Below are 25,099 nucleotides of genomic sequence, written 5' to 3' on the forward strand. Positions count from 1 at the left end.
GAGAGAGAGAGGAGAGAGGGAGAGGAGAGAGAGAGAGAGAGAGAAGAGAGGCAGAGAGAGAGAGAGAGGAGAGAGAGAGAGAGGAGAGAGCGAGAGAGCGCAATGAAGCAAATTATCATGTCAACCAATTAATGGGTACGGAGAGTCTAGTTAAGTCTGGAGTGAAGGGTACGAAGAAGTGGGAATCTTCTATCGGAAACGTAAACTCAATCGCAACAACCTCAGCTTTAGGGTGGATATCATGTTCTTTTCACGTACTTGAAACTTTGCCCAAGACTGTAGCACTCCATTTTGCGACACTCAATTTCCGTGTGAATCTGAATTTCTGAGCTAAGTGCTGCAATACATCTCATTTGCGATCATTATCACAACGATGGCAAAGGTCATTTGATCGTCATGGATAACTCGGATGTTACAGTGACTAGGCTCCCCAACTGTGCGGACCGCTATCCGACACTCGCTTGAGTTACTGACTGAGGCTTAACGGCACGCCGACGGTGACGGGTCATTCTGCGTCCTCCGCTGTGGTTTGCCTGGTGGTGCTGTGTGTGTGGGGGGGGGGGGGGGCGACTGACTTGTATGAGTTTGTGTCCTCGCCGCCGTCGCAGCCGTTGTTGCCCTGTCCCCAGCTGCAGTCGATGAGCGCCTGCTGCGAGAGCCGCACCAGTCGGTTGTGGCGGAGAAAGTAGCCGCTCTCCACGGCGCCCGTGGTTCCGAAGCTCCAGCACGAGCCGCACACGCTCTGGTCTGCTCACACACGGTCAACTATGTCACGCACGCCATGCCGATAAGCGTGCACCCGGCACACCCATGCAAAGCCACCAGTAGGGCCGCACTACCCTGTGTCGGCTGACTGTGATCCATAGTACGGCGGCACAAGGCACAACGGAACCAATTATAATCCAATGGCAACAATATGCTCTGGCTTTATTTACGTGACGGAACCTAGTATCGCACAAACACGTGCTTCTTCGCTTCGTTCGATATCACCTTTCATGGATTTACGCTGACGAGGCCCACATTCACTTCGTGTCATGGTTCTACCCAGGACGGAGCAAGAGACCAAATTCGTCAGTTTGCATTAGTCAACGAGATCCAACGTTACAACACACAGACAGTCCAGACTTCACTTCAAAACCCACCACACACCTAACGCAAAATAATTTTGCTCCTGCAGAAAAGAAAAAAACTTCCAAGCAATATCTGTGATAAACCCAAAACATGACGCGGAACATGCGGTCAAAAAGAAAGACTGGGGCATATCAGTCTGGTCTGTCACTACTGAGGATCCATCAAAATCCATCCGGAAGGATATGCCTCAGGAAGCTTAAACATGTCCGCAAAATATGTTCCCATTGAGTGGCCATCCGCCAGAAGCTGGCAGAAGCCGATAAACAACAGCGGATGGCATTTCCGATCTGGCTGAAGACGAAGGCTGTCGAAGCCGACCGTGGGTTCTGAACCGCTTCTGGGGCAGCGACGAGCTCGCCTCCACCTGAATTGTGCAGTAAAAATTCAGACTGTCCAATCTGTCCTCGGAACTACCGAACACCGGGCTGGGAGCTCACCGCACAGCCCGCAGCTGACCTGTTACCCGCATGAGATCCAGCGACCTTATTGGCTCCCTATTCTTACAATGTGCAGACGGCTCCACAGTCATGGTCAACAAGATGTGATACGTCGGCGAGCTGGGGCGCTTCTGGAGCCAGCACGAGCAAGACCCCGAGGACAAAAGAGAGAATATCTGGTTGCAGCATGATGGGGCGATTCCCCACACGTCAATGATGGCCCTGATCTGGCTGGGTCTGAGTTCTCTAAGGAGAGCACATCATCAGCCAAAAGACGGACAATCCGTGGCTAGCTCCCTGCCCTTGTCTGGCCGCGTCCCCTTCCCCTAGATGTGCATCTAATGGGCTTCCCGAAATAAGGCAGAAAGAGCCCTCAGCGCCTTGGCAACCTGAATGGGGTCATGGCCCACGTAGCGCGCAGGACCACATCGATACGCGCGACACGGTTACAGGTGAGCTGGCAAGGCGCGCAGCCTTCTGCCTCCACCGAAAACGGGGCCACCTGGAGCTCGCGCCGTAACGAGATGTCCGAGTAATGACCCAGGTGTGAAAGGCGCACCACAAAGACCTCCATGCTTGGGGAGCATTTTCATAAGTACGGTTCGCAATGCCACTTGCCATTTTTTACGCTAAGGTCAAAGGGAATTAAAACGTATCTCCTCACCATCCTGCTCACATGCCCTTTGAGAAGTGAATACTATCTTTGTGAATCCGTTCAATGACGTGCACAATATTCATATTTGATTTAGCAGCATGCCGTGGTGTGCGCATGGACGGCACCGGGCCTTGAATGCTATTGATTTCCCGTCTTGTTTTGATGACATTTTATGGCATTTAGCACGAACAGTAGTTTCATCTGCCCAAGCCGCCGGGGTCTGGATCTTACCGACCCCAGTGCTGTCTCCGCACGTCTGTGCGTACCTGAAAACGCGGCAATGCAGGTGGAGGTGGCAGCGGAGGTAGCATAAACACTAACATGGTACTTTACCCACAAGTGAATATCTTCAACCAAAATGTATCTGCGCATACATTTTCCATGTCTTTGACTGCAAACAGCACACCCGAAAGGCCCGTTTTGGAACAATGTTCCATCCTGGTTATAAAAGGTTCACCCAGGTCAATCCAACGCCCGCTGAGAACAAAAGGACGATTGCTCACACACCCACAGATATGCAGTCACACCATGACATGATAAATCATGGTCAACCATGTGCACATCTACGTCATACCGTAACAAAGGAGATCTACGCCATCCCTGCACGGATCCCATAACACGAAGTCAGGCGGTGTTGCGCGACCTTCGGTGCAAGTCATGCAGGTTTTCCAAACTGAATTTACCACTGCATCTGTAGTAGCAGCAAACACGGGTCCTTGAACCTTCTGAAATGCGTAGCAACACTCCAGCCACGATGGAAATTAGAGCAGCAATATTTGAAAGCTGACCAATCGCTGATTTGATCTTTATCAGCAAATGGTGCGCTCATTACAGCAGTGGCTTAAATGATGCTTCTGGATAATATTTTACTGTTTTGGTGTGCCTTATCACCTTCGCCGCATGACTTTATGGTGCAACATCGGTACGCACTATGACAATGCTTATGTCAGGCCCGAATGAGCCCAATTCCCATGGGTTTACGAAAACAAACGACCTTGAAACAGGCCAAATGGAGCTCTTTGGGGATTTGCAACGACCACCTCCCAGGGCGCAGAAGTGTGTAAAGAGGGCGGGGGAAGAGGCGAGTGGTCAACGACCGCTTCCCTTCAAAGTTGTAAGCGATCCACCCCATGTTGCTGCACAAAAACTGGCTAATAGAGTGTTTCGCATGAGCCGCATACGTGCCTCCCTGGTAGTCTGTTGATCGCACCCGGTTCCCGCAAGGCATCCCAGCAGCCAGAGGTCGGATCGGCCAGCAAGTCCTATAAATCGTGTTGAATGCATCCCAAAATAATGTCACCGCGAACCCTCCATAGAACGCCACGGACCTCCGCTTGCCTTTGTAAGGAGTCAGCTCCGTCGCTTATCGCAACGAGCCCGCAAGCACTTGTTTTATCCGTTTGACGTAAAGGAATGAAAATCGAACAGAACTAGACGTCATTTCAACAAATCTGTATCGCTGTCTGTGTCAGTGACTGGCGTCCGGGTGGCTGTCGGGACGGGCCCGCGGCTCGGACGTACCTTTGACAGGTGTGACTGCGCCCCGGATCCTCCAGTCCCAGTTTGTGGTCACGTTCGATACCGTCTTCTCGCTGTACGGGAACTTCAGGCTTCCACGCTCCCTGCAGCACGAGGAAGCAGCCGATTTCACTTCACCAAGCGTCAAATAAACCCCGGGCGTGCATTACAACAAGTTCGATGTTTTGTACTGCCATGGTTACGTGGAGATGTTCCCATACAGTGTTTGGTCATATCCCCAAATCACACGACTCAAGCGTACCTCGTTTGATGTATAGACGTCGGCGGCATTCAGCACGACCATATTGCGTTCACAACTGCGTCTGATGCAACCATCTTCACGATACTCATGACGATCAGGAGTGCAGCAGACAGTTAGTGTCGGTTTTCACAGTGACGTACAAAATATATACACGTGCCGCGTAAGGCTTGGAATGGTGTATTTTGGACAAATCTGGTCCTAGGTGTCGATGTTAAGATAATTAATTACTAACTTATAGCGTGAGCTACCATCCTGCCAGAACACAAACAGCAACAAAGTGGCGGTTCAAGGAGGCAACTCAACGAGTACAAGACCAAAGGAGCAACAGGCAACCTGCTGGACCATGCCAGATGGGCTGACTGAAGTCGTACAAACTGGCACAGACTGACATAAGCGCAGATATGGTTATCATTGTGGAGGCAAATAGTCAAATGAAGCGGCCACGGCATTACAACATGCAACGCGAATGTTTGTGTGCTGCTTAAGTTTATGTCCGTTTACACTAAGTTCAAGTTTGAGCGTCTATACTGATGTCCTCAGACACGGTAAACATGTAATGTATTCATTTTATGCTAAGCATTGCTGGTGGTGCTTACATACAATGTGAATACTATAGTAGGGATGAGGGATTTTGGTCAGAAAATGCATGCTCTCAAAAATTGGTGCCAAGGTGCATGAGATATAGTTGTTTTTATCACTTAAGACACATTTGCATCTTGAAACTTGATCAGGTGACATAGAGTCCACAGATGGCAACCTTACGGTCACGCTAGCTAAACCTAACTCTTTTTTCCGGGGAAGCCGCTAGTGCATTTAAAAAAGCTCAACATTTCACGGCCAGTTTTCACCAGTAACGACCAAAAAGCGGTAGAGGCTGGTGCTGGTTCTGGTTCAGCTGGTCCAGTCACGTCGCTTGTATTCGAGAGTTTTCTCAGGTTTGATTTTTAGCGATGGTGAAAAACATTTCAACATCCTTTTTTAAGACATTTTGAAATGCGACACGCCGGCATACCAGCATAATGTGCACCGCGCACTGTGACCCAGTCCAGCACGGCACACGACAGCGGCAGCGCAGTGCAGGCCCGGCAGCAGGGCTCACCCAATAGGCCTCCCCAACCCACGTGAACCATATCAGTATCACGTAATACGACCCTGAGACATAGCGCCAGGTCGCTGAACTCGCCCGGCACAAACACTGGCGAGCGCCACGGCTGAGGCCTCTGAGCGCGGCGGCGCGGTCCTGGTCCAAAGCGCGGATCGCATCACAGTCAAAGCCGGAGCTCCAAACAATGTCTTCGTCAAGCATCCGTTCACAGTACATTTTTCGGCCGTTTACAAACAATCCACTGGGAGAGAATGCGTCGCAGGCCGGATGGGGACGAGGTCCAGGCCCACGCAGCCCACTACCCCCGGCCGCCCTGACCCCACGCACGCCTGCTGAGTCACCCGGGCCCACGCAGCCCACCACCCCCGACCGCCCTGACCCCGCGCACGTCTGCTGGGTCACCCGGGCCCACGTAGCCCACCACCCCCGGCCGCCCTGACCCCACGTACGCTAGCTGGGTCACCCGGACCTCACCCGAAGTTGTAGCGGTAGCCCCTAAGCGCGGCCATCTCGGCGTCCGAGCGGTCCGCCAGGTGGTTGGCCGCCAGCCGGTACCGAAGCGCGGCACGGTTCTTGGAGTGGATGTACCTGGGGAGGAGGGCGGCACGTGGAGGTCTGGTTACCATTGCCCCCGGCCGCCCCGTAAACACAGTCACACCATGCCTGGTACGCGAGCTCAACAATAAGCCTGTTGGGCCCTGGTCCGGGTCACCGCTGCTCCTGACAGACAGCGGTCAAGGCCATTACCAACCATGGCGGGACGCGGTCAAGGTCATCACTGCCCCTGGCACGCTGCTGACAGGCCGCCATCATTTCCGGCAGATTGCCTAGGTCACCCCACCGCCCTTGGCAGGTCCTCGCAGTCGTCATCGTTTACAGCAGATCGCGGTTCGGATGTATTCTCCACGCCAGCCTCCCAACGAACGTGAAACGTCGAAAGCTGTGTACGTGTCACTTCTTACGTTCCGGGAATTTTCAGTACGCCAGAGTACGTACGTTTTTGCAACTTATACGTACATGTGTTTAACGTGTGTGACATGCTCGCTACGCTACATACAAGATACCGAGTTAGACAATGACATAAAAGCTCAGGGCAGTGATTTCGCGAAATAAGTTGAGAGGGGAGAGGGGGAGGCTGGACAATGCAAGAAGACTCAACGTACCCACAAGCCACGCCAGCAAACGGGTTTCTCCCCGGATTTATCCCATTTTCTTCTCAAAGTTTTGGGGCTGTAAACCGAATTGGAAAAGGAAGGGGGGGGGCCTCAGCCCCCACAGCTGATTAGGAAACTGCACCCTTGCAAAGCCTGCGTGCTTACTCACGACAGAGGGACATAGGAGAATAGCTGAGCCTCATATCTTCACAGCGTTCTGTATGACAACCCAGACACCGCATCACATTATCATGGCAGCATTTGCTCCACACAAACCGTGCAAATCACCACAAGATCACGCCGCACCAGTGGCTGCAGGGTCCATCGGCCGCGAGCAGGACTGGAGACCGGACGCGGAGGTGGCACGGCATGGTACGGATCGGGGCGGGGCGCCACCGCCGGTCAACTGACCTCATGTTGTGACGGAAGTGGTTGCGGCGCGTGGCGTGCTCCCGGTGGTCGGCGTACTTCCTGCCGTGGAGCGCGCGGAACGTGTCGAAGCTGGCCTCCACGTGCGCGTGTTCGTTGTGCACAAACTCGCGCATGGGGTTCATCAGATAGGTATGCTCGCCGGCGCCCGGATTCCAGCCGTGGCAGCGGGTCGGGTCTGGCGACGTGGCGGCGGCGTCAGCGGGGCAGCTCCTGACGTCGCTCGACGCCTCCGAAACGACAGGGTCAGACTTTCCCTCGGGCGGGGCAGCATCAGGCTAACTCACCCGGTGGGCTGATGTCAGCCTTGGACGGCGTGGCCGCAGTGAATGTCACGTACTGCACGATGTAGTGGTCGAAGTGGGATCCCAGCAGACTGTCGTAGCCCTTCATCTCGTACAGCACCGGGTGGTAGCCGCCCTGAGGGGAGCGCGGCGGAGGGTCAGTACAGGGGTGGGGCGGCGTCCCGGCCGGACACTCAGCGGCGCGCCGGCCTCACAGTCCAGGCAACCGCACTCTCCCTGGCTACGTCGGCGCAACACTGCGTATCATTCGCTTCCCGTAGCCCTATAGCCCCAACCTGAAGCGATGGACTGAGCCCAAACATCCGCTTCACGCCGTTGCTTCGGTACAGGAGCCGTCTTGGCGTTCAGCACGCTATCATCTCGGGGCATGCCAACCATGAGCCCACGCTGAACCACAAGCGGGAAGCGTCCGGTCGTCTGATGGCGCCGCGCCCGGTCCGCCCATCGCCGCGCTGCGCCCGGTCCTCCCATCGCCGCGCTGCGCCCGGTCCTCCCATCGCCGCGCCGCGCCCGGTCCTCCCATCGCTGCGCCCGGTCCTCCCATCGCTGCGCCCGGTCCTCCCATCGCTGCGCCCGGTCCTCCCATCGCTGCGCCCGGTCCGCCCAGCGCCGCGCCCGGTCCGCCCATCGCCACGCCCGGTCCTCCCATCGCTGCGCCCGGTCCTCCCATCGCTGCGCCCGGTCCGCCCATCGCCGCGCCCGGTCCGCCCATCGCCGCGCCCGGTCCTCCCATCGCCGCGCCCGGTCCGCCCATCGCCGCGCCCGGTCCTCCCATCGCTGCGCCCGGTCCTCCCATCGCCGCGCCCGGTCCGCCCATCGCCGCGCCCGGTCCGCTCATCGCCGCGCCCGGTCCGCCCATCGCCGCGCTGCGCCCGGGTCCTCCCATCGCCGCGCTGCGCCCGGTCCTCCCATCGCTGCGCCCGGTCTTCCCATCGCTGCGCCCGGTCCGCCCATCGCCGCGCCCGGTCCGCCCATCACCGCGCCGCGCCCGGTCCGCCCATCGCCGCGCTGCGCCCGGTCCTCCCATCACTGCGCCCGGTCCGCCCATCGCCGCGCCCGGTCCGCCCATCGCCGCGCTGCGCCCGGTCCTCCCATCGCCGCGCTGCGCCCGGTCCTCCCATCACTGCGCCCGGTCCTCCCATCGCTGCGCCCGGTCCGCCCATCGCTGCGCCCGGTCCGCTCATCCCCGCGCCCGGTCCGCCCATCGCCGCGCCGCGCCGCTCGTGTGCGTGCTCACCTCGCGGCTGGTCCACAGCGAGTAGAGGTTGTGCTTCTGTCCCACGTCCTCCTCAAAAGTAAACTTGTCGCACAGCCGGCCATAGAGCATCTCCTGCTTGACGAAGCTGAAGTTGGCCACGTCCGGCAGCATCGGCTGGGCGTGCACGGGCGCCGCCTTGGAGCCGGGAGTCTGCAACGGGACCCCAGCCGGCTCAGGATCCAGCACCGCAGCGGCCGGCCACGGCAGGTGCATACGCTCTAGTCGGCCCACTATCAGCCCGGGCGGGAACCCCGTCCAGGAGGTTAGCGCCAGCTGTAGTCGGCACACTACGAGCTCGGGCGGTGACCCCGTCCAGGGGGTTAGAGCCAGCTCCAGTCGGCACACTACGAGCCCGGGCGGTGACCTCATCCAGGAGGTTAGAGCCAGCTCCAGTCGGCACACTACGAGCCCGGGCGGTGACCCCGTCCTGGAGGTTAGCACCGGCTTCAGTGCGCTGGTGTTGGAGGCGGTGTTTCCCCACCTACCAAGTTCGCCATATTGTGATAGTTAATGTCGTCAACGCTGTTTGCGACAGGACGCATGGTAAATAACTGATATTCATTTGACCCGTTGACTGGTGAAGAAGCATTAGCTTCTGCGCATGGCACGATGAAGCAAAATAAAACGTCCTAATACCTTGAAGCACGTCATTTTGTTGTAGTCCTTTCCGTCCCTGGTGACTGGCATCAGCTTGTACATCGCACCTCCGTTCTTGCCGCCCATCTGGTAGGTTTTCATGACACCTGGCAAAACCCGCAAACGTAACAGTGCACAGCGCTGGCGACTGGTGCGCGGTCCATTGCGCCACGCATGACTCAATAACACGCAAAGGCGAATCAATTACGATAACGTTTTAAAGGATAACGATCGACACAAGACCAGGGTCGACATTTGAGCTGGTTGAAATCAGGCTGTCAACCGGGTTTATGTCATTAGGTTTGATAGCATCATGAATTTAATTGTCATACTGACAGAAATCTACTTTCAAAATACAATGAGGCACTGGTTAAACGACTTTATCAAGCAGCAATGATTACGTCGCCTACACTAGACGCTTCAAGAGCTTGCATAAGAAGTCCAAAAGTAGGAAGCTAATGAAAAGTGCGACCTCACAACGTCGAAAAAACTAAAAGGCCATGGCCTCTCTAGCTTCTGTCTATTTGGCACCACTGGCTTACAATCTTCTCATCCCATTTAAGCTTCCATGACTTACTATTAATTTTTTGCCACCAATGACCTCTACCAGCTGGTTTTAACTGGTCAATCGTTGTCATGGGGGCTTTACGGCGCACTCAGCTGCTCGATCTATAAAGGCGTCGCCTGCCTCTAAGCCTGGCGACAAGGGCGGGAACGGAGGGGAATCGAACCCCGCACCTCTGTTTTCCCAGACGCGTAATTTGAGCCTGCTTTTAGCTGGCAAAAGTTGGCTGGCAGAAGCTGTTTTAGCCGGTTCTTACCAACCCTGCACAAGACACACTGATAACCTTCCTTCCCTATCATTTTGGAAACAATTCTCAACGGCCACATTTGCAGCCTCACGTCATCCCATCTCATCGCGATCATCTCATCATCTGATCATCACATGCCATCTGGCATGGCAGGCGCTGCGTTGGCCACACGCTCTGTACGCTGGCCTGCGGTCGCGGGGAGGGGGCATCAACGGACCGTTGTAGTAGTCGAGCCGGCTGATGTCGCGCTTCAGGTCGACCCAGGCCGAGAACGGCTCGTGCAGCTCGGCGTAGGGCAGGTGCAGCACGCCGCTGGTGATATAGCGTCGCGGCATCGGCTTCGGCGGATCGCCCGGGGAGTAGCCGGCGGCGCCTGCCGCATGCGCAGTCCGTCATTGGGTGGCTCTCACGAGGGCGGCGAAAAACACAGCTGAAGCAACAGCTGAAGCAACATCGGTGGCAGTCAAATCATTGACAACAATGTTCATTTCGTAGAGTGGAAGAGCAAGGAGAACACACGATGATATTATCCCGCCACATCGATTTAGCGATGGCTGGCACTGAAATATTTCACGGATGAACGCTGGCATGCGTGCTACTTACAGCCCAGCAGCATGAGTAATGCACCTAGTAGTAATTCCATCATCTGAAAATACACAGAATGATTGTCATCTTGGCCACTTTTCACATTTTCGTCTGGGACCCTTGATGCCCTGGTTACTGGATGCGGTCCAAGGTGATAAGTGAGTATATACAATTTGGTCACGTCTTAAAAAGTCGAGACCGTCTCACGGCCTTAAAGTTGTAAATATGTTGATGTTTTTGCACATGTTGGCTTCTGCAGCTGGGTGGGTCATATTGTTCCCACCACAAAGCATTGTAGATGATCAATGGGAGCAGTTATCGAAGCTTTCCAGGACAGTGTTCAGCCATTTGGAGCAGAGCAGCTCCTGAACCATTCAGAGTCGTGGTTTAATCACACAATCACGAAAAACGCGCCCGTTCTGCTCGTAGACGCGCGGTTGATCAAAGGTCGGCAGCAGCAGCGCCGCAGCCAATGACCGCGGGGATTACGACGATTTTCTATGGGCCGGATTTTCCATGGGTTAGTGAGCAGCACCATAGACAGGTACTTGATGCATGGCACATCGCAGAACTGATCAGACTTGGTAATGTACAAAATAAAAATAAAATTGCCCATAATCGTGGTAAAGCGGGCTAAATCCATTAAGAAATACACAATTAGGGGCAGGTTAAGAAAATAGACCCTGACTCGCCCCCCCCCCCCAAAAAAAAACACGTCCATCATTTACGCAAAGCGACGCCCCTACTTTGTTTACCACTATCCTCCTTCCTATCAGGTGCTTTTCCGACAGATCAGCAGGAAATCACAGCTATGCCCTTTTAGCTTAAGACTTCAAATCCTCTAGCATCTGAGCTAGACCCTAACCAGGCATGGCATCACAAAAACGTCACGCGAGTAGCTCATCCCATGGGTTTTGTAGTGCTCAAAGTGAACACAAAATACGGCCACTTAAACAGTCATGCTTGCTGTGATGCAGCTCCAAATGTCCCCATGATGGAAGGCAACTGGACAGAAGCCAGATTTCACTGCTGATTGCATGTCTCCACCACGGAACGTGCCTTGTCATAAGCAACGGGCATAAGACAACTTTTAGATATGACGGGCATGAGGCCGAGAACCGAACCGCTTAAAGGTGTCCCAACTTTGGAGCATATTTGGAGAACACACTCTAGTGAAGCTTCAGGACTGCGTGGTACCACTGCAGCGTCGTCAAGACATATGAATATCAATTTTAATTATTTTTTAGTCCAAATTACGCTGTCAACCCTTTGTAACAGCACGCTTCCCTGCAGTCGCGACCACTGTCGTTAAGACAACCGCCGTGCGCACCTCCACTGGTGCGAATAAAAGTATGGTTGTGATTGACCCAGCGGGCGGCAAGGGCCTGCTACCGAAAAGCACACTTGTTGAACCCTGAACCAGTGCGTCACATGGATCATGTGATATTCCCCTTCTCAAAGCCCAACTGCGCGTCGAACAGAGTCACTGTGGCGAACGCCACAGGGGAGAAATCAAGGTCATAGCATAAGGTTTCGTTAAATTCGCGGGAACAGCTTCATGTTTGGATATGTTTGTGTCTGAACAGCATGTTTCAAGCTTTCGTAGTACTTATCACACAAACATTTTGAGACGTTAGTGTGTTGCAAACATCATAAAACACACACGTCGTAAGAGCAAGGCGAATGAAATGCATTACTTTCATCGTGGCGTGTGGGGAATCAAAGGGGATTTCTCCCACACGAGCGGCTGCTCCAAATCAAAATCTAAGCTATTTAGGATCTCGAAAGAAATGGTATTACTGATTAAATCGTACGCGTATAAAGTAACCACAAGTGAAAAGTACAACAAAAGTAAGATTTTTCCTTTAAAGGGCGCCCTGCAACGCACCACGTACAAAAGAACAAACTAAGATAGAACTGTTTGTATGAGAAATCACACATGTCCGGAGAAGTGTCCGGATTGGAGGCCAGACTGATTGAAGATCGGACCCGCTCAGTGTTTGCACCGTACAAGAAGCATTACCGAACTGACCTTCGAAGACGCCAAATAGGATCCCCAGGTAACCGTGCTCTGTATTGCATGAGCAACGCCACCTATCATATGCATGGACGGCCGGAGCCTCGCCGTCCCCGCCGCCGTGCACGAGATCCCAGAGAGGCTGTCAATTCGCCATGTTACCATTCTAGTTCAAGTGCTCATCCCATGACAATGACGGAGCCGACGCCATTACACTTAGCATTGAGGGACTTTCAGAGCCCGTGATGGCGACAGCGCATCGTGGCTCGGCCACCACGCGGAATTCCAGCCAATGTACTTCGTTGAGCTGAGGGCAAGCCTCCGCAGCGCGCAGAACGCTGGCGGCGCGCCGGCCGCCGGGGTTTAAACGGCTGGTCGTGGAAAGACGCCGGCAGAAGGAGCCAGGCGTGCGTGTGCGTGGTGACGGTGAGTTGGTGTCGCCGTCGGGACACGGGCCGCGTCACGTCGCCGGTTCAGCGTCGCTGAGACGCGGGCGAAGCAGCGGGCGCGTGGTGGACCGATTGGGCTGTACGCAGTTGGCGCGGGTTCAAAGATCTGCGCATTACCATGTCGGACATCCGACCGGGCCGCCGCGTCGGACATTCAACCGGACGAGTCCACCTTTGAGCTGAAGGGAAGTAGCATTGTTGGCTGCATGTGGCGCAACTAGTTTCAAATTGACGCGCGCACCGCCGCCCCTGACCGGCGGCGGCGGAGATGGCGGGACGGCATCTGCCTAGGGCTTCCACTTCTGGTGCAGAGCAGGACTTCCCAAAGCGGGTGAAGGCCATGGAGCGGTACCTGCTGGCCATGAATATGACAACCGCGGAGCGGCAATGCGCTGTACTGCTTCGTCTGCTGGGAGACGATATCGCCGAATAATACGACACTGTCAGAGCTGGAGCCAGCGGGAAACGACCGCGACCTCGATATCTGTCAGAGGAAGCTGGCGGTATATTTAGCGCCCAGTCACAACGAAATCTGCGAGCGGATTAGACCTCCCAGGAGGCTTTCATGGCACGATGCCGGGAACCCCTCATGGCACCACGACGGGGGAAGACTTCGGACGCCCTCTGGGGCGGCAGTGCGGTCAGTCGCGCCGTTGCCAGCATACGGCGACCGAAACAGAGCCAGAGTTGCGCGACCGCTGTGCTGCAGGCTGCAGCCGTAGGTCTCCGACTGTATAACACCCTTTGAGAGGAGGCCGCGAACGGCGATGCCCCGCGGCTCTGGCCGACGTACGCTACGTCATGAGGGCCAAAGGGACGTGGCGCATCGCCATGGCGGCCGTTCACTCAGCACGCCTGTCCCGTCAACGGGCTGAGCGCGACCGGGCGCGTGCTGCCCAGGCGGAGCGACGGCCGGCCGGAGGCGAGCCGTGCAGCGAGGGCCGCACCGCACCGGCTGGGCGCGTGCTGCGGTGCGGAGCGACGGCCGGCCGGAGGCGAGCCGTGCAGCGAGGGCCGCACCGCAGCGGCTGGGCACGTGCTGCGGTGCGGAGCGACGGCCGGCCGGAGGCGAGCCGTGCAGCGAGGGCCGCACCGCACCGGCTGGGCGCGTGCTGCGGTGCGGAGCGACGGCCGGCCGGAGGCGAGCCGTGCAGCGAGGGCCGCACCGAAGCGGCGCGGCGCTGTCCAGCCGCCCGACCAGCCCCGATCCCGCGGCGACCGACGCTCGGATATTGGGCACAGCAGAAAAGTCCGGGCAGACTGAACGGTTTGCAGACCAAACAGAGGCCCAAGAAGCACAAGACAGATGAGCATCTCTGCAATGCCAGAGGAGAAGTATACAAATGGTAAGGTTGAGGAGCCCACGACGGAGTCGGAGTTTACTGGTGCCACGCTGCTGATGGTCTGCATGGCGATTTCCCGGACAACCACTAGAGGGCAGGTGACACAAATCGATGCAAGTAGACCAGTAGTTGGTCTTCCAGATCAGCCAAACAAGCCCCCATCGGACACTGGAGTCCACGCTGGAGGCGCATAAGACGGTCTTTGCCAAATGCTTGGAAGAGATGCCAGTGCAGGTGCATCTGACCCTGTAGCTGGGCACCAACTGGAATACAGTGTGGCTGTATGATGCACTAGGTAGTGAGCATAGTACAAAGTGATGGTTATTCATTCTTCCACATATGCTGGCCATACTACAAAACATACACATCATCTCAAACACATTACAGGTATCAATGACATGCACTTCCACTTAATGTGTAAATCTGAGAGCTGTGAGTTTGGAGCAGTCACCAACAATTTCACTGCATGTGCAGCCAATGCTTAAAGTAATTATGATAATACTGGAGTGATTTTGAAAAAAAATGCCTAGATTTTCAAACCACTTGAAAATTCTGTGCAATCTAGCCTGGCCTTAGTTTGATGCATGTGTGCTCAAGGTACATAATGTGTGCCAACATCACATAGCATTTGACAAGTGAACAGATTTTTTGTAGATTGGCATGATGAAGCTTTGCATAAAATGATATACAAAGTAATTCTCGTTTTGACACACTGTGTTGTGACCATTCATATTATGCCTATTATATATATCATTTGCATAACAAAAATGCACCAACAATACAGGTATGGTATAAATTTGTTAACCAAGCTGTGAGTGGGTTTCCCACCTGTCTTCATGCATTTTGCTATACCTAGCTTCAAAGTCTAGCCCCTCCCCTCAACATCAAACTTAAATATAAATATCACCACTATTTTGATGCCAGTCTTCAAAAATATATTCATTATGCATGTTGCATACAGGACTAACATGCAGTGTGCCTGGTGTTTGTGAGCCAAATTCAGGCCTGGCCAAATTCCACATGATTTTTGGTGTGCTGAAGTAGGTTATGAAATTGTCTGAAGGCAACTTTGCAGAATAAAATTACTTTGAGCACTGGGCCTCTATATCTTCAGGTGGCAACCATGTACCAAACTTAGGTGCTCAAATTGACCTGTACATATGCTAAAGTTGTTTCCATGGATACTGCTGCCCTCAGGCTAATGCACTTCATTGTTCTGACTTTGAGACATCTACCTGCTAGGATGTCATCAAGCTCCATGTCACATTCGTTGCCTCACTCTAAATTTCTCATTTCACTTGACACTGCTCACGCTAGTCTTCACTTTCATAATCATTGACTTTTCCCCTACTTTTAACTACAGATTGCAAAATACAATTCTAACACCCCCGTCTCCATTGAGTCAACTTGTCCTCATACAGCACCAAAACTCAAGACTTACCGGCAAGCGCAAATAACGCAGACAACTTCCGCTTGCAACGTCCTATCACCCTATGATGACCCAAACAAGCGCAACCAAACGCGCGCGCCTCAAGGACCTGCGTGCGCCGCCGCCTTCGTGTGTTTAGTTGGCTCCGCAGACAGACACACAAGTTCTCCTGCTTCACTTTTGCCCTTTAAGTGTCATTATCGTCCAACACCAACATAAGTTGGTAGCACTGCAGGGCCCCGATGTGCGTTTCCTACTAAGTCAAAGGATCAACGCATGCAATCAATGCATGCTCTTCAGGAGGGCAAAAAACAACTTGCATCACGCCGATCTCGATGAAACCGACACATAAGAAAGATTGCTTTCTTAAACTGCGCCAATCCATTAAGATTTGTGTTTCTTATTTTTGATCCGCGCTGCCACAAAGCCACTGCGCACGGGTTTTGTGGCTCCCCTTCACGAACTGCGTTATGCTGCGAGCTTTCCGTTCGATAATGACATCTTTTCTGTGAGCTCATATGCGTGTTTAGCCATTTTGTGGTCATCAGGCGACCCAAGGCCTGTTTGCCAGTTTCGAGTGGCATATAATAAAACATTTGCGAACATACGCATGCTGACTGTACGATGCAGCACACTTTTACACAGTATGTAGCGAAGATGTCGGACAAAGACGGTGGCAAGAGAAATTCACGGTCAAAACACATTTGCCAGGCTTTCGATGACAACATGCTAACTTGTGTGCAGCCTGGAGTTCTAGCGCATAAGGCCGCGTTCGATCTGTCATCAGCAGGTTTGTCAGCGCCAACCACGGCTCAGTATTTGTCCTACGTCATGTCATGTGACCATGACATGACCGGCGTGTGAAGTCATGTGGCCTGTGACATCCCACGCCGGCTGACGTTGATGCCAGGATTTTTTGTCAGCCCGTCAGCCAGGGGCGGATTCAGGATTTCGCCAAGGGGGGCCACGCAACATTGTGCGGCTCCCCGGAGTTTGGGACCTCCCTCCAAAAAATGTCCGTGCATTTCGGTCATAACGTTATATATATATATATATATATATATATATATATATATATATATATATATATATATATATATATATATATATATATATATATATATTATATATCGTATATCTCCTCTCTCGTCTCTCCTCTTCTCCTCTCTCTCTCCTCTCTCTCTCTCATCTCTCTCTCTCTCTCTCTCTCTTCCTCTCTCTCTTCTCTCTCTCTCTCCCTCTCTCTCTCTCTCTAGTCTCTCTCCTCTCTCTCTCTCTCTCTCTCTCTCTCTCTCTCTCTCTCCTCTCTCTCTCTCTCTCTCTCTTCTCTCTCTCTCTCTCTCCTCTCTCTCTCGCTCTCTCTCTCCCTCTCTCTCTCTCTCCTCTCTCTCTCTCTCTCTCCTCTCTCCTCTTTCTCTCTCTCCTCGCTCTCTCTCTCTTCTCTCTCTCTCTCTCTCTCTATCTCTCTCTCTCTCTCTCTCTCTCTCTCTCTCTCTCTCTCTCGCTCTCTCTCTCTCTCTCTCTCTCTCTCTCTCCTCTCTCTCTCTCTCTTCCTCTCTCCTCTCTCGCTCTCTCTCTCCTCTATCTCTATCTCTTCTCTCTCTCTCTCTCTCTCTCTCTCTCTCTCTCTCTCTCTCTCTTCTCTCTCTCTCTCTTCTCTCCTCTCTCTCTCTTCTCTCTCTCTCTCTTCTCTTCTCTCTCTCTCTCCTCTCTCTCTCTCTCTCTCTCTCTCCTCTCTCTCTCTCTCTCTCTCTCTCTCTCTCTCTCTCTCTCTCTCTCTCTCTCTCTCTCTCTCTCTCCTCTCTCTCTCTCTCTCTCTCTCTCTCTCTCTCTCTCTCTCTCTCTCTCTCTCTCTCTCTCTCTCTCTCTCTCTCTCTCTATTTATTTATTCATTTATCTAATAAAAACGGAAACCCATCTTACTGTGCAAGCCTTAAAAAGGTAGGCGGCTACGCATGCATGCACATAGGGCTCACTCATTCTCTATAGATCGTGTTAAATGCTGTGATTCTGAGGCTAAGTGTTTCGGAACAACAGGCAAAATAAACTTGGGTTGGCTACTAGCAACCATAAAAACCAAGCACGGACTTGATTCTTAGCTTAAGTATTAACGGTCAGCCTGCCGTGCGATGTAATCAGATGATGGCTGATGACTAATGCAGAATGTTTCCTTTGCTATAAAGGACTACACCATATCCTAGTATTCATGTTTTGTGAAGAAAGTTTGTTTGTTTGTTTGGTGCACTAGTATAACAAGTGTCATACACTCAATAGCCAATGGAAATGACACATACGACGTCGGCGGCATGTGAAATTACGTTCGGCCATTGCGCGTAACAATTCATCGGCGTATCTTCTACTACTGCTGTAAGGCGAAGGCACCAAGGCCAACAGGGGCGGAACCTGAGCGATCATGGTTGCCGCAGGCCAACAAAGCGGCTCCCGTCATCAAATATAGGGTCCTCATAGCAAGCAAAAGAACCCAAGACCGGCGTGGTGGGCCCCTAAACGATTAGTAGTGCCTCGGCAGACCGACATAAGGCCCCGGTCAGAGCACAAGACCCTCCGAGCAAAGGGAAATTATCCAAGACCATGAGTTAATTCCCCTGTGCGACCGAGAGTGTGCGGGCAGGTTAACAACACGAGCCTCGATAGGAATGAAGAGTCCTCCGCAAATGAGACCAAAGAGAGGAAGTCCTCGATCAAAGTAGAGGGCCCCTGAGCATCGAGTGTCCCCCTGCCTTACCTTATAAGAGCCCCAGCAACAGCACACGACGCTCCAAGCAATCGACCCACGACTCTCCAACGAATCCGAGACTTATATGAAGGACCCCTGAGCAACTTCGCGTGCCCTGGGATGTGGGGACCCCAGAAATAGTGTATAGAGCCTTTTGGGCGAATGTGAAGAATCCGTGGAGGAAAACCTTATCGATCAACAACGCCCAGGCATAAAGGCAGATAGCGTCCCAAGAGCACATTGGGCCCTATGAGAAAATGCAAAGAGATCAAAGGCATCGTGGAAAGCTCCTTAGCGATCATATTGACCCGGCAAGTGGACATATAGGGCCAGGAAACCAACAGGGTAATGCCTCTAGACGGCGTGATGAGCCACACAATTTCCCCCAGGCAACACTTTTTCGACCAGCGAAGAATAAACTTTGTTTGATTATGAACTCTTTGATTTTGCTTACAATGATTCCCCGTTGACTGTAGGCCCAAAGGCATGCAATTGTGTTGTGTTTCTGTTGTAAGAAAGCTGCGTCCGGCCGGCCGGTTATGGGCCCCTTCGGAGCCTTTAGGTCACCTCGACATGGTCCCGTGCTCCCCCCCCCCCCCCCCCAAACCTTTGCATTCGCTGCCGGCCCGAGCAGCTGAATGGATGAGACCCACCAAAAACATAAGGTCATCCATTCAAATAAGAAATACTGACGTAGGGCCCTCCATTCAAATAGGAAGTACCCGAGGCCCAGTGAAGAGGGCCCCCGAATGGTGGAGTGTGCCCGAACAGGTTAACAGATAAGGTCCCCAAAAAGAGCGTAGGGCCCTTCATTCAAATAGGGAGTACCCAAGGACCAATGTAGAGGGCCCCCGAGTGATCGAGTGTGCCCGAGCAGGCTGAGAAATAGGGCTACCAACAAGAGTGTAGGGCCCTCCATTCGAATGGGAAGCACCGAAGACACTATGTAAATGGCTCCAGAATGATGGAATGTGCCCAAGCAGCTTATCAGAAGGGGCCTGACAAGCGCGTAGGGCCTTCCATTGAAATAAGAATTACTCAAAACCCAGTGCGGAGGGCCCCCGAGAGATGGAATATACCCGAGTAGATTATCAGGTGGCCCATACAGGAGTGTAGGGCCTTAAATTCAAATACTATGACCCAAGATATAGGGTCCCGAACAATCCAGTGTGGACGAAACGGTGGACAGGTGGCATGTGAAAAAAAACAGATAGAGAATCCAATAAGTGCGTCGGGCCCTCCATTGAGATGGGAAGTACCCAAGACACAGCGCGAAGGGCAACCGGATATTCTAGTGGGCCCGAGCAGGTTAAAGGATGGGGGCCCCGGCAAGAGCGTGGGGCCTTCCATTCAAATTTGAAATACTCACGACACGATGCAGAGGGCCCCGAATAATCGAGTGCGCCAGAGCAGGTTGACAGACAGGGCCCCCGAAAACAGCGGAGGCCCTCCATTCAAAAAGGAAGTACCCAAAACTAGATGCAGAGGTCCCACACAATCCAATGGGCCCGAGGATCTGATCGGAACGGGCCCCGACAGGAGCGTAAGGCCCTCCATTCAAATAAGAAGCACCCGAAACCCGGTGTGGAGGGCCCTCAAGAGATAGGGTGTACCCAAACAGGTTATCAGATGACCCTGGTAGGAGCAGAGGGCCCTAAATTCAAATACCAAGAACCAATGCGCAGGGCCCCGAGCAATCCAGTGTGGCCGAGGAGGCGACCAGAAGGGGCCCCCGACAAGTGCGTAGGGCCCCATTCAGACAGCATGTGCCCAAGGCCCAGTGTAGAGGGCCCCGCGCAATTGAAGGTGCCCGAGCAGGTTATCAGATACTCCCCCACAAGAGCGTAGGGCCCCCATTGAGAAAAAAGTACCCGAGACCCAGTGTGGAGGGTTCGCGAACGACTGAGTGTGCCCAAGCAGGCCATCAGATGGGACCCCGACAAGAGTGTAGGGCCCTAAGCAAGTGACTGGGAATTGGAAATGCCCTAGACCAATGTAGAGGGCTCATGAGCAAATCACAGGTGTGTCGGTAGGTTAGCCGGGACCCACGCAAAGGGCTCCTGAGCAACCAAGAATATCCCGGCAGGTTAAGATATGAGACCCCGGCTATAGCTCACAGAGCCTTTCTCACGAATGGAAAGAATGCGTGGAAGGGCCCGTGATTGACAAGAGTGCTCCGGCACGCTAGCAGGACAGTGTAATGAGGCTAGACAGTGTAATGATGCTTAAAATGTCCAGTTCGCAACTTTTCTAATCATTGAATGTTTTCCCGATTTCTCATAGGCTTTTCACTTTTGCTTACAACTGGTCCTTTCCCATCATTGAGTGATTTTTTGTTTTTGCAACTTCTCACAGGCCCTTCACTTTCGCTTCAACTTTCTTGGTCGCCTGGAAGTCCAGAGATACCCAGTTTTGTTGCGTTTTGTGTTTTAAAAACTGCACCTGTTCGGCCGGCTATGGGGCCCCCTCGGAGCCAATGGCCCCTTCGGGCCCCAAGTGGGGGCATGGCCCCGCGCCACTCCCGCCTCTGGATCCGCCCCTGTCTTCACGAGCACAAACGTAGAACGAACTTTCAGGCAATTATGCACTGGCTCGATAAGGGGATTTTTGGGCTCACAGTCAGCGCACAGTGCAGAGGCGTCCCACACCCATTTAATGTTGTAGAGTTACTGTATTTTTAACACTTATCATTGTGTAGGGCTGTTGACCAACGCATACATGTGGTGTGTCATCATTGTGTAGGACTGTTCAGCAATACACAGGTGCGTGGTGCGCAGTGTCCGAAAGTTGGGTGTTCCTTTGTGTTTTTAGCCCCAAGACATTTTGTTTTCCACAAATACACACTGGAAAGAATAGAACAACTTTTCTCTGTGAGTAACGTGAGATGAAGGCAAGCTGTTCCTGAAACTTCTACAGCATCGCGTGGCACACTCACACGGCTAAACAAGGAATGCTGTTTGCGGGTTTCAACCGAATCTTCCCACCATACCACACACAATCCTTCCTTTCAATGCACCAAGTGCCCAGGCCCTCAACGTTTCTGGATTGTTGGTGGAAATAATTGCAACTCAATAGAAATTATACGAAAGTGCACGATGTCACACTAAAATACACAGCGAAACGTAGCGTGAATTGGTCATCTATTAATAAAAAGTATTTGTAATCCATTCAGGCAATATCCTTGTTAAATTTACATTTGAAGCTAGCAAAAATGGAGATTGCATAGAAGGTCCAATGGTGACGTCAAACACCATCCCAAACATTCGCCTAGGCACACGGAAATCCACGGCTCTGCGAGTCAACGGCCCTTGGGGAGGATTTGGCATTGGATAGAAGGCCTATGCTCCATCCAAAAGATTTGAGCTGAACACGTGATGAAAATGTGTGAAAGGACATTGAATGAAAAAGTGTAAGCCACAGAATTGTGATCTCAGTATAAAGATAAAGCAGTGTTTCTTGTTTCCCGCCGAGCAGAACTTCTCGTTTTGTATTGATATAATTATTTATATTTTTCAAATATATGTTTTCTTGGAGATGGATTTGGTGAATAATCCTTGTTTTCAATCATTAAGGTCCTCAAAAACCAATACCAAACCGATAAATAACCTGCAGCGGCCCCGTCATTGAAGACTGATCTTCCGTGCGCCATCGATGTGGCGTTCCGACATTTTCTGGAGTGGCCACGCGGGGAGCGGTGGTGGGAGGTCGAGGTGCGGTTGTTTGATGGCATGGATGAAGGCAATACATAAATCAGGTCAATGTCACACGTTGAGAAAAGTACTGTATCAGACTCGATGTCGGTGAGTAGATGTACCGATGCCAACTTTGTACGGGTGGCTGCTCAGTCTTCTTTACCTTTCGGCTGGCAATGCTTTGAGGAGGGAAGAGAGTCGTCTTAGTTCTGTAATGAGGACCGGCTAATCAACGGGTGAAACGTTGCTGCCAGGCCGGGTAAATCATCCCAATGACCTGTTTTGTGCTCCTCATGACGTCACAGGTAGACATGTGAAGATTGGAGTTCTTTTACTTATCACAACATCCCAAGGATTCACAAGCTACTTATGATGAGAACATTGAAAACCAAGGAGGTATTCGTAATAATACGGGTCCTGCATCCTACTGATGACGTCGCTGGGACGAATGAATCAGTCATCAGTTGAACACTTCCAGTGGGACACGTTTTTCGGCTGTGTTTTTCCGCTGCTCACGACGTTCGGGGAGACTGTTACGGTGCACGTGCATCTGCTTACGTACTCGTGGCTTACATTATTATGGTGATGACATTTGAACAAAATGAGGTAAAAGAATGTGCCGCGTTTTACCTGCTGTTCACGACGTCAATTGACACCAGTTATGGTCTCGTTTCGTATCACTAGGGAACCTGATAATGGCGAAAAACCACCTCTCCCAGCAGGCTTCCTCAAGAAACTACTGCAAGAAGGTCCAAGTGATCCATGAACAAACCGCATTCAGATATGTCCACGCCGAGTGGCCAATGGGGCCAGACAAAGGCATGAACTGACTCAACGTTTTCGGCTACCGGCGTTATCTGTCCTTAACACACATTCTAAAACAGTGTCCATCGGTGCAGCCACTGGCGGACACCATTTTGACACGATTTAGATGGCAACGGTTTCTCCTAGTCTTGAAAGGCGGGTTCCGCGAGTGTTATGGCACCCTCACCATTAGACACTTTCTGAGAATGTATGTAGGGCATTAGCGTTATGGCAATGGATGGGAAGAACCGACTGCAATAAGACTGAGCACCCTCACTTTCTGAGACGTTCCTACGTCTATGTTTCGGGTGCCAACGCCAGATCTTGTATTACATTTCCAGCCCAACTCTTCAATTTACCTTCCGATCGTCTGCTATGAACTCCTATTTGAATGCGTGGTATTGATTTGCCGCGTTTGGAAACAACTGCAGAGTGCTCAAAATCATTCCTGAGCAAAATGCCTCTTACGTGAGTCCACTTCGAGTTAATATGATCGTTGATGGGCGTAATCGTACTTTTTACCTTTCGGACGCCAGCCTTATCCACGCCCTTCAAACGTGCCGATATAGCTTCAGTGTTTGCAGCTACCAATAACACCATTTTAAGAATATGCAGATGATTTCCCTCATATGGTGGAGAAAATGGCCAGTACCAACAGAGTCGTTCATAGGCATAAGCGTACTCTTTACGTTTCGGCCGCCAGCATCATCTGATCAGATCTGCACACCACCACGGCCTACGAAGCACATGCAGCGTACATTGGGGCCGACGCAGGACCTAGTTCCCTGCGAGCGTGAACAGACGTTATTTTGCAGCTATGGGCATATACCTCCCATGAAGCGTTTTTATCTGACAAACGAAGGACAACTGTTGCTCATGGCGAAGCAGAGGAATTAAGATATTCTATGGAAATGTGCCTGTGGCTCCTATGCCGAGGAAGGTTCGAGTGCAACGGCACCCCACTTTCTGAGAATGTAGGGCATTAAACATATGGAATTTGATGGGAAGAATCGCCAACAATATGGCTAGGAGCACCCTCCCTTTCTGAAAGGTTCCTGCGTGTGTGCTACTGATGCCAGCGGCAGACCTTTTATCACTTTCGCAGCCAAACTTCACGTTTTCTGCGGCCCCATGACTCAACTAACGGCCTACTGTGTCGGCCAGGGACTCACCGTGACGTACAGTGAAACACCGCTTCATGGTATATGCATAAAGCCGCAGACACGCATTGTTGCAGGCTGTCGTGCGGTTAAGTATTGCACCGGCCCAAATACAAGCTGTCGTTTTACGTATCATAAGCCGTGGCGCTCCCCGTCAATAATCGACCGGGGCTGGAATGCTGTTATTGCCCTGACTACGATACTCAAATTTCACATCAGCACATGTCTCATGGTATCTGCACACAGCCGCATGCACAGCTTGTCTCAGTCTCGCATACGGTTACATATTGCGTTGGTTTTAAAGCATGTTGTTGCGATGTGCCCAGCAGGTCGTGGTGCTCCCCGAGCACGACCTGCTTATGATGTTCTATTTCAATTGCCCTATTAATCAAAAATGGTTTCCGGTTTGATCGCACCGATAACACCAAACTGCAGCGTTTGATATGGACAGACCATGCTTGCGGCCGGAACGTAAAGAGCTGTGTTTTTAACCTATCACCGGCCCTGTTGGTAACTCGTTCCATTGTGCGCTTGTTGGGATGTGTACCATTTTTCCGCGTGTCATATATGACCGTTGGACTTGATTTTTCAGGTAACGCACACTCTGGCTATGTGCCCAATAGGGCGTGGTGCTGCCCGTGAAAAGCTAACCGGGCTAGAATATTTCAGATGCCGTTTAAATAGCTTTAGAATGATGTCCACCAGTCGTTGCACCGATGGAAACTATATTGACACGTTTGACATGGAGAAATTACACTGGCGGCCGAAACGTAGAGTTCGCTTTACGCCTATCATCGGCCCTATTGGTAACTCCGAGCGGGCATACCCGAATGACATTTTGTTCAGGAGGGATGGGTCCACTGTCTCCATGATGATAGCGAAATTGCATGCATAGCTTTAAATTGGGGTTGCTAGCGGTATCATCTATTTAAACTATACTGGCACGTTTGAAATGGAAAGACAGTGGTAGCGGCCGAAAAGTAAAGAGTCTGCTTATGTCTATGAACGGCCACTATTGGTAACATCGATTGGACCGATTTTAATGCAAGTTTATTCATCACTCATTTGGATCTCCAGTTCTTTCTAAATGTAGCAAAGTCAGGTCATGCAGTCAAATTGGACATTTCATGGCAGGCGGTCGTAATGGAAATGAGTATTGGTTCGAAGTGGTGTTTTGGCGA

The 25,099-nt window shown here is 52.3% G+C and overlaps 1 protein-coding gene across 1 annotated transcript in view; it reads right to left on the reverse strand.

The window, feature by feature from the left end:
* The window catches only part of CtsK1 (C1 family peptidase 26-29-p), an 18,855-nt gene extending 3,181 nt beyond the window's left edge, over window positions 1-15,674 (reverse strand). The window contains exons 1-10 of the mRNA XM_037219350.1: window positions 15,538-15,674; window positions 10,306-10,348; window positions 9,920-10,075; window positions 8,891-8,997; window positions 8,234-8,404; window positions 6,979-7,111; window positions 6,674-6,869; window positions 5,583-5,696; window positions 3,745-3,845; window positions 576-747 (exon numbers count right to left, since the gene is read on the reverse strand). Coding sequence (XP_037075245.1) covers window positions 576-747; window positions 3,745-3,845; window positions 5,583-5,696; window positions 6,674-6,869; window positions 6,979-7,111; window positions 8,234-8,404; window positions 8,891-8,997; window positions 9,920-10,075; window positions 10,306-10,348 — 1,193 coding nt within the window. The 5' untranslated portion in view covers window positions 15,538-15,674. The remainder of the gene's footprint in view (window positions 1-575; window positions 748-3,744; window positions 3,846-5,582; window positions 5,697-6,673; window positions 6,870-6,978; window positions 7,112-8,233; window positions 8,405-8,890; window positions 8,998-9,919; window positions 10,076-10,305; window positions 10,349-15,537) is intronic.
* Window positions 15,675-25,099: the final 9,425 nt, after the last annotated feature.

The sequence above is a fragment of the Pollicipes pollicipes genome, unplaced genomic scaffold (genome assembly GCF_011947565.3).
Source record: "Pollicipes pollicipes isolate AB1234 unplaced genomic scaffold, Ppol_2.1 Scaffold_4295;HRSCAF=5057_pilon_pilon_pilon, whole genome shotgun sequence".
In the NCBI taxonomy this organism is placed as follows: Eukaryota; Metazoa; Arthropoda; class Thecostraca; order Pollicipedomorpha; family Pollicipedidae; genus Pollicipes; species Pollicipes pollicipes.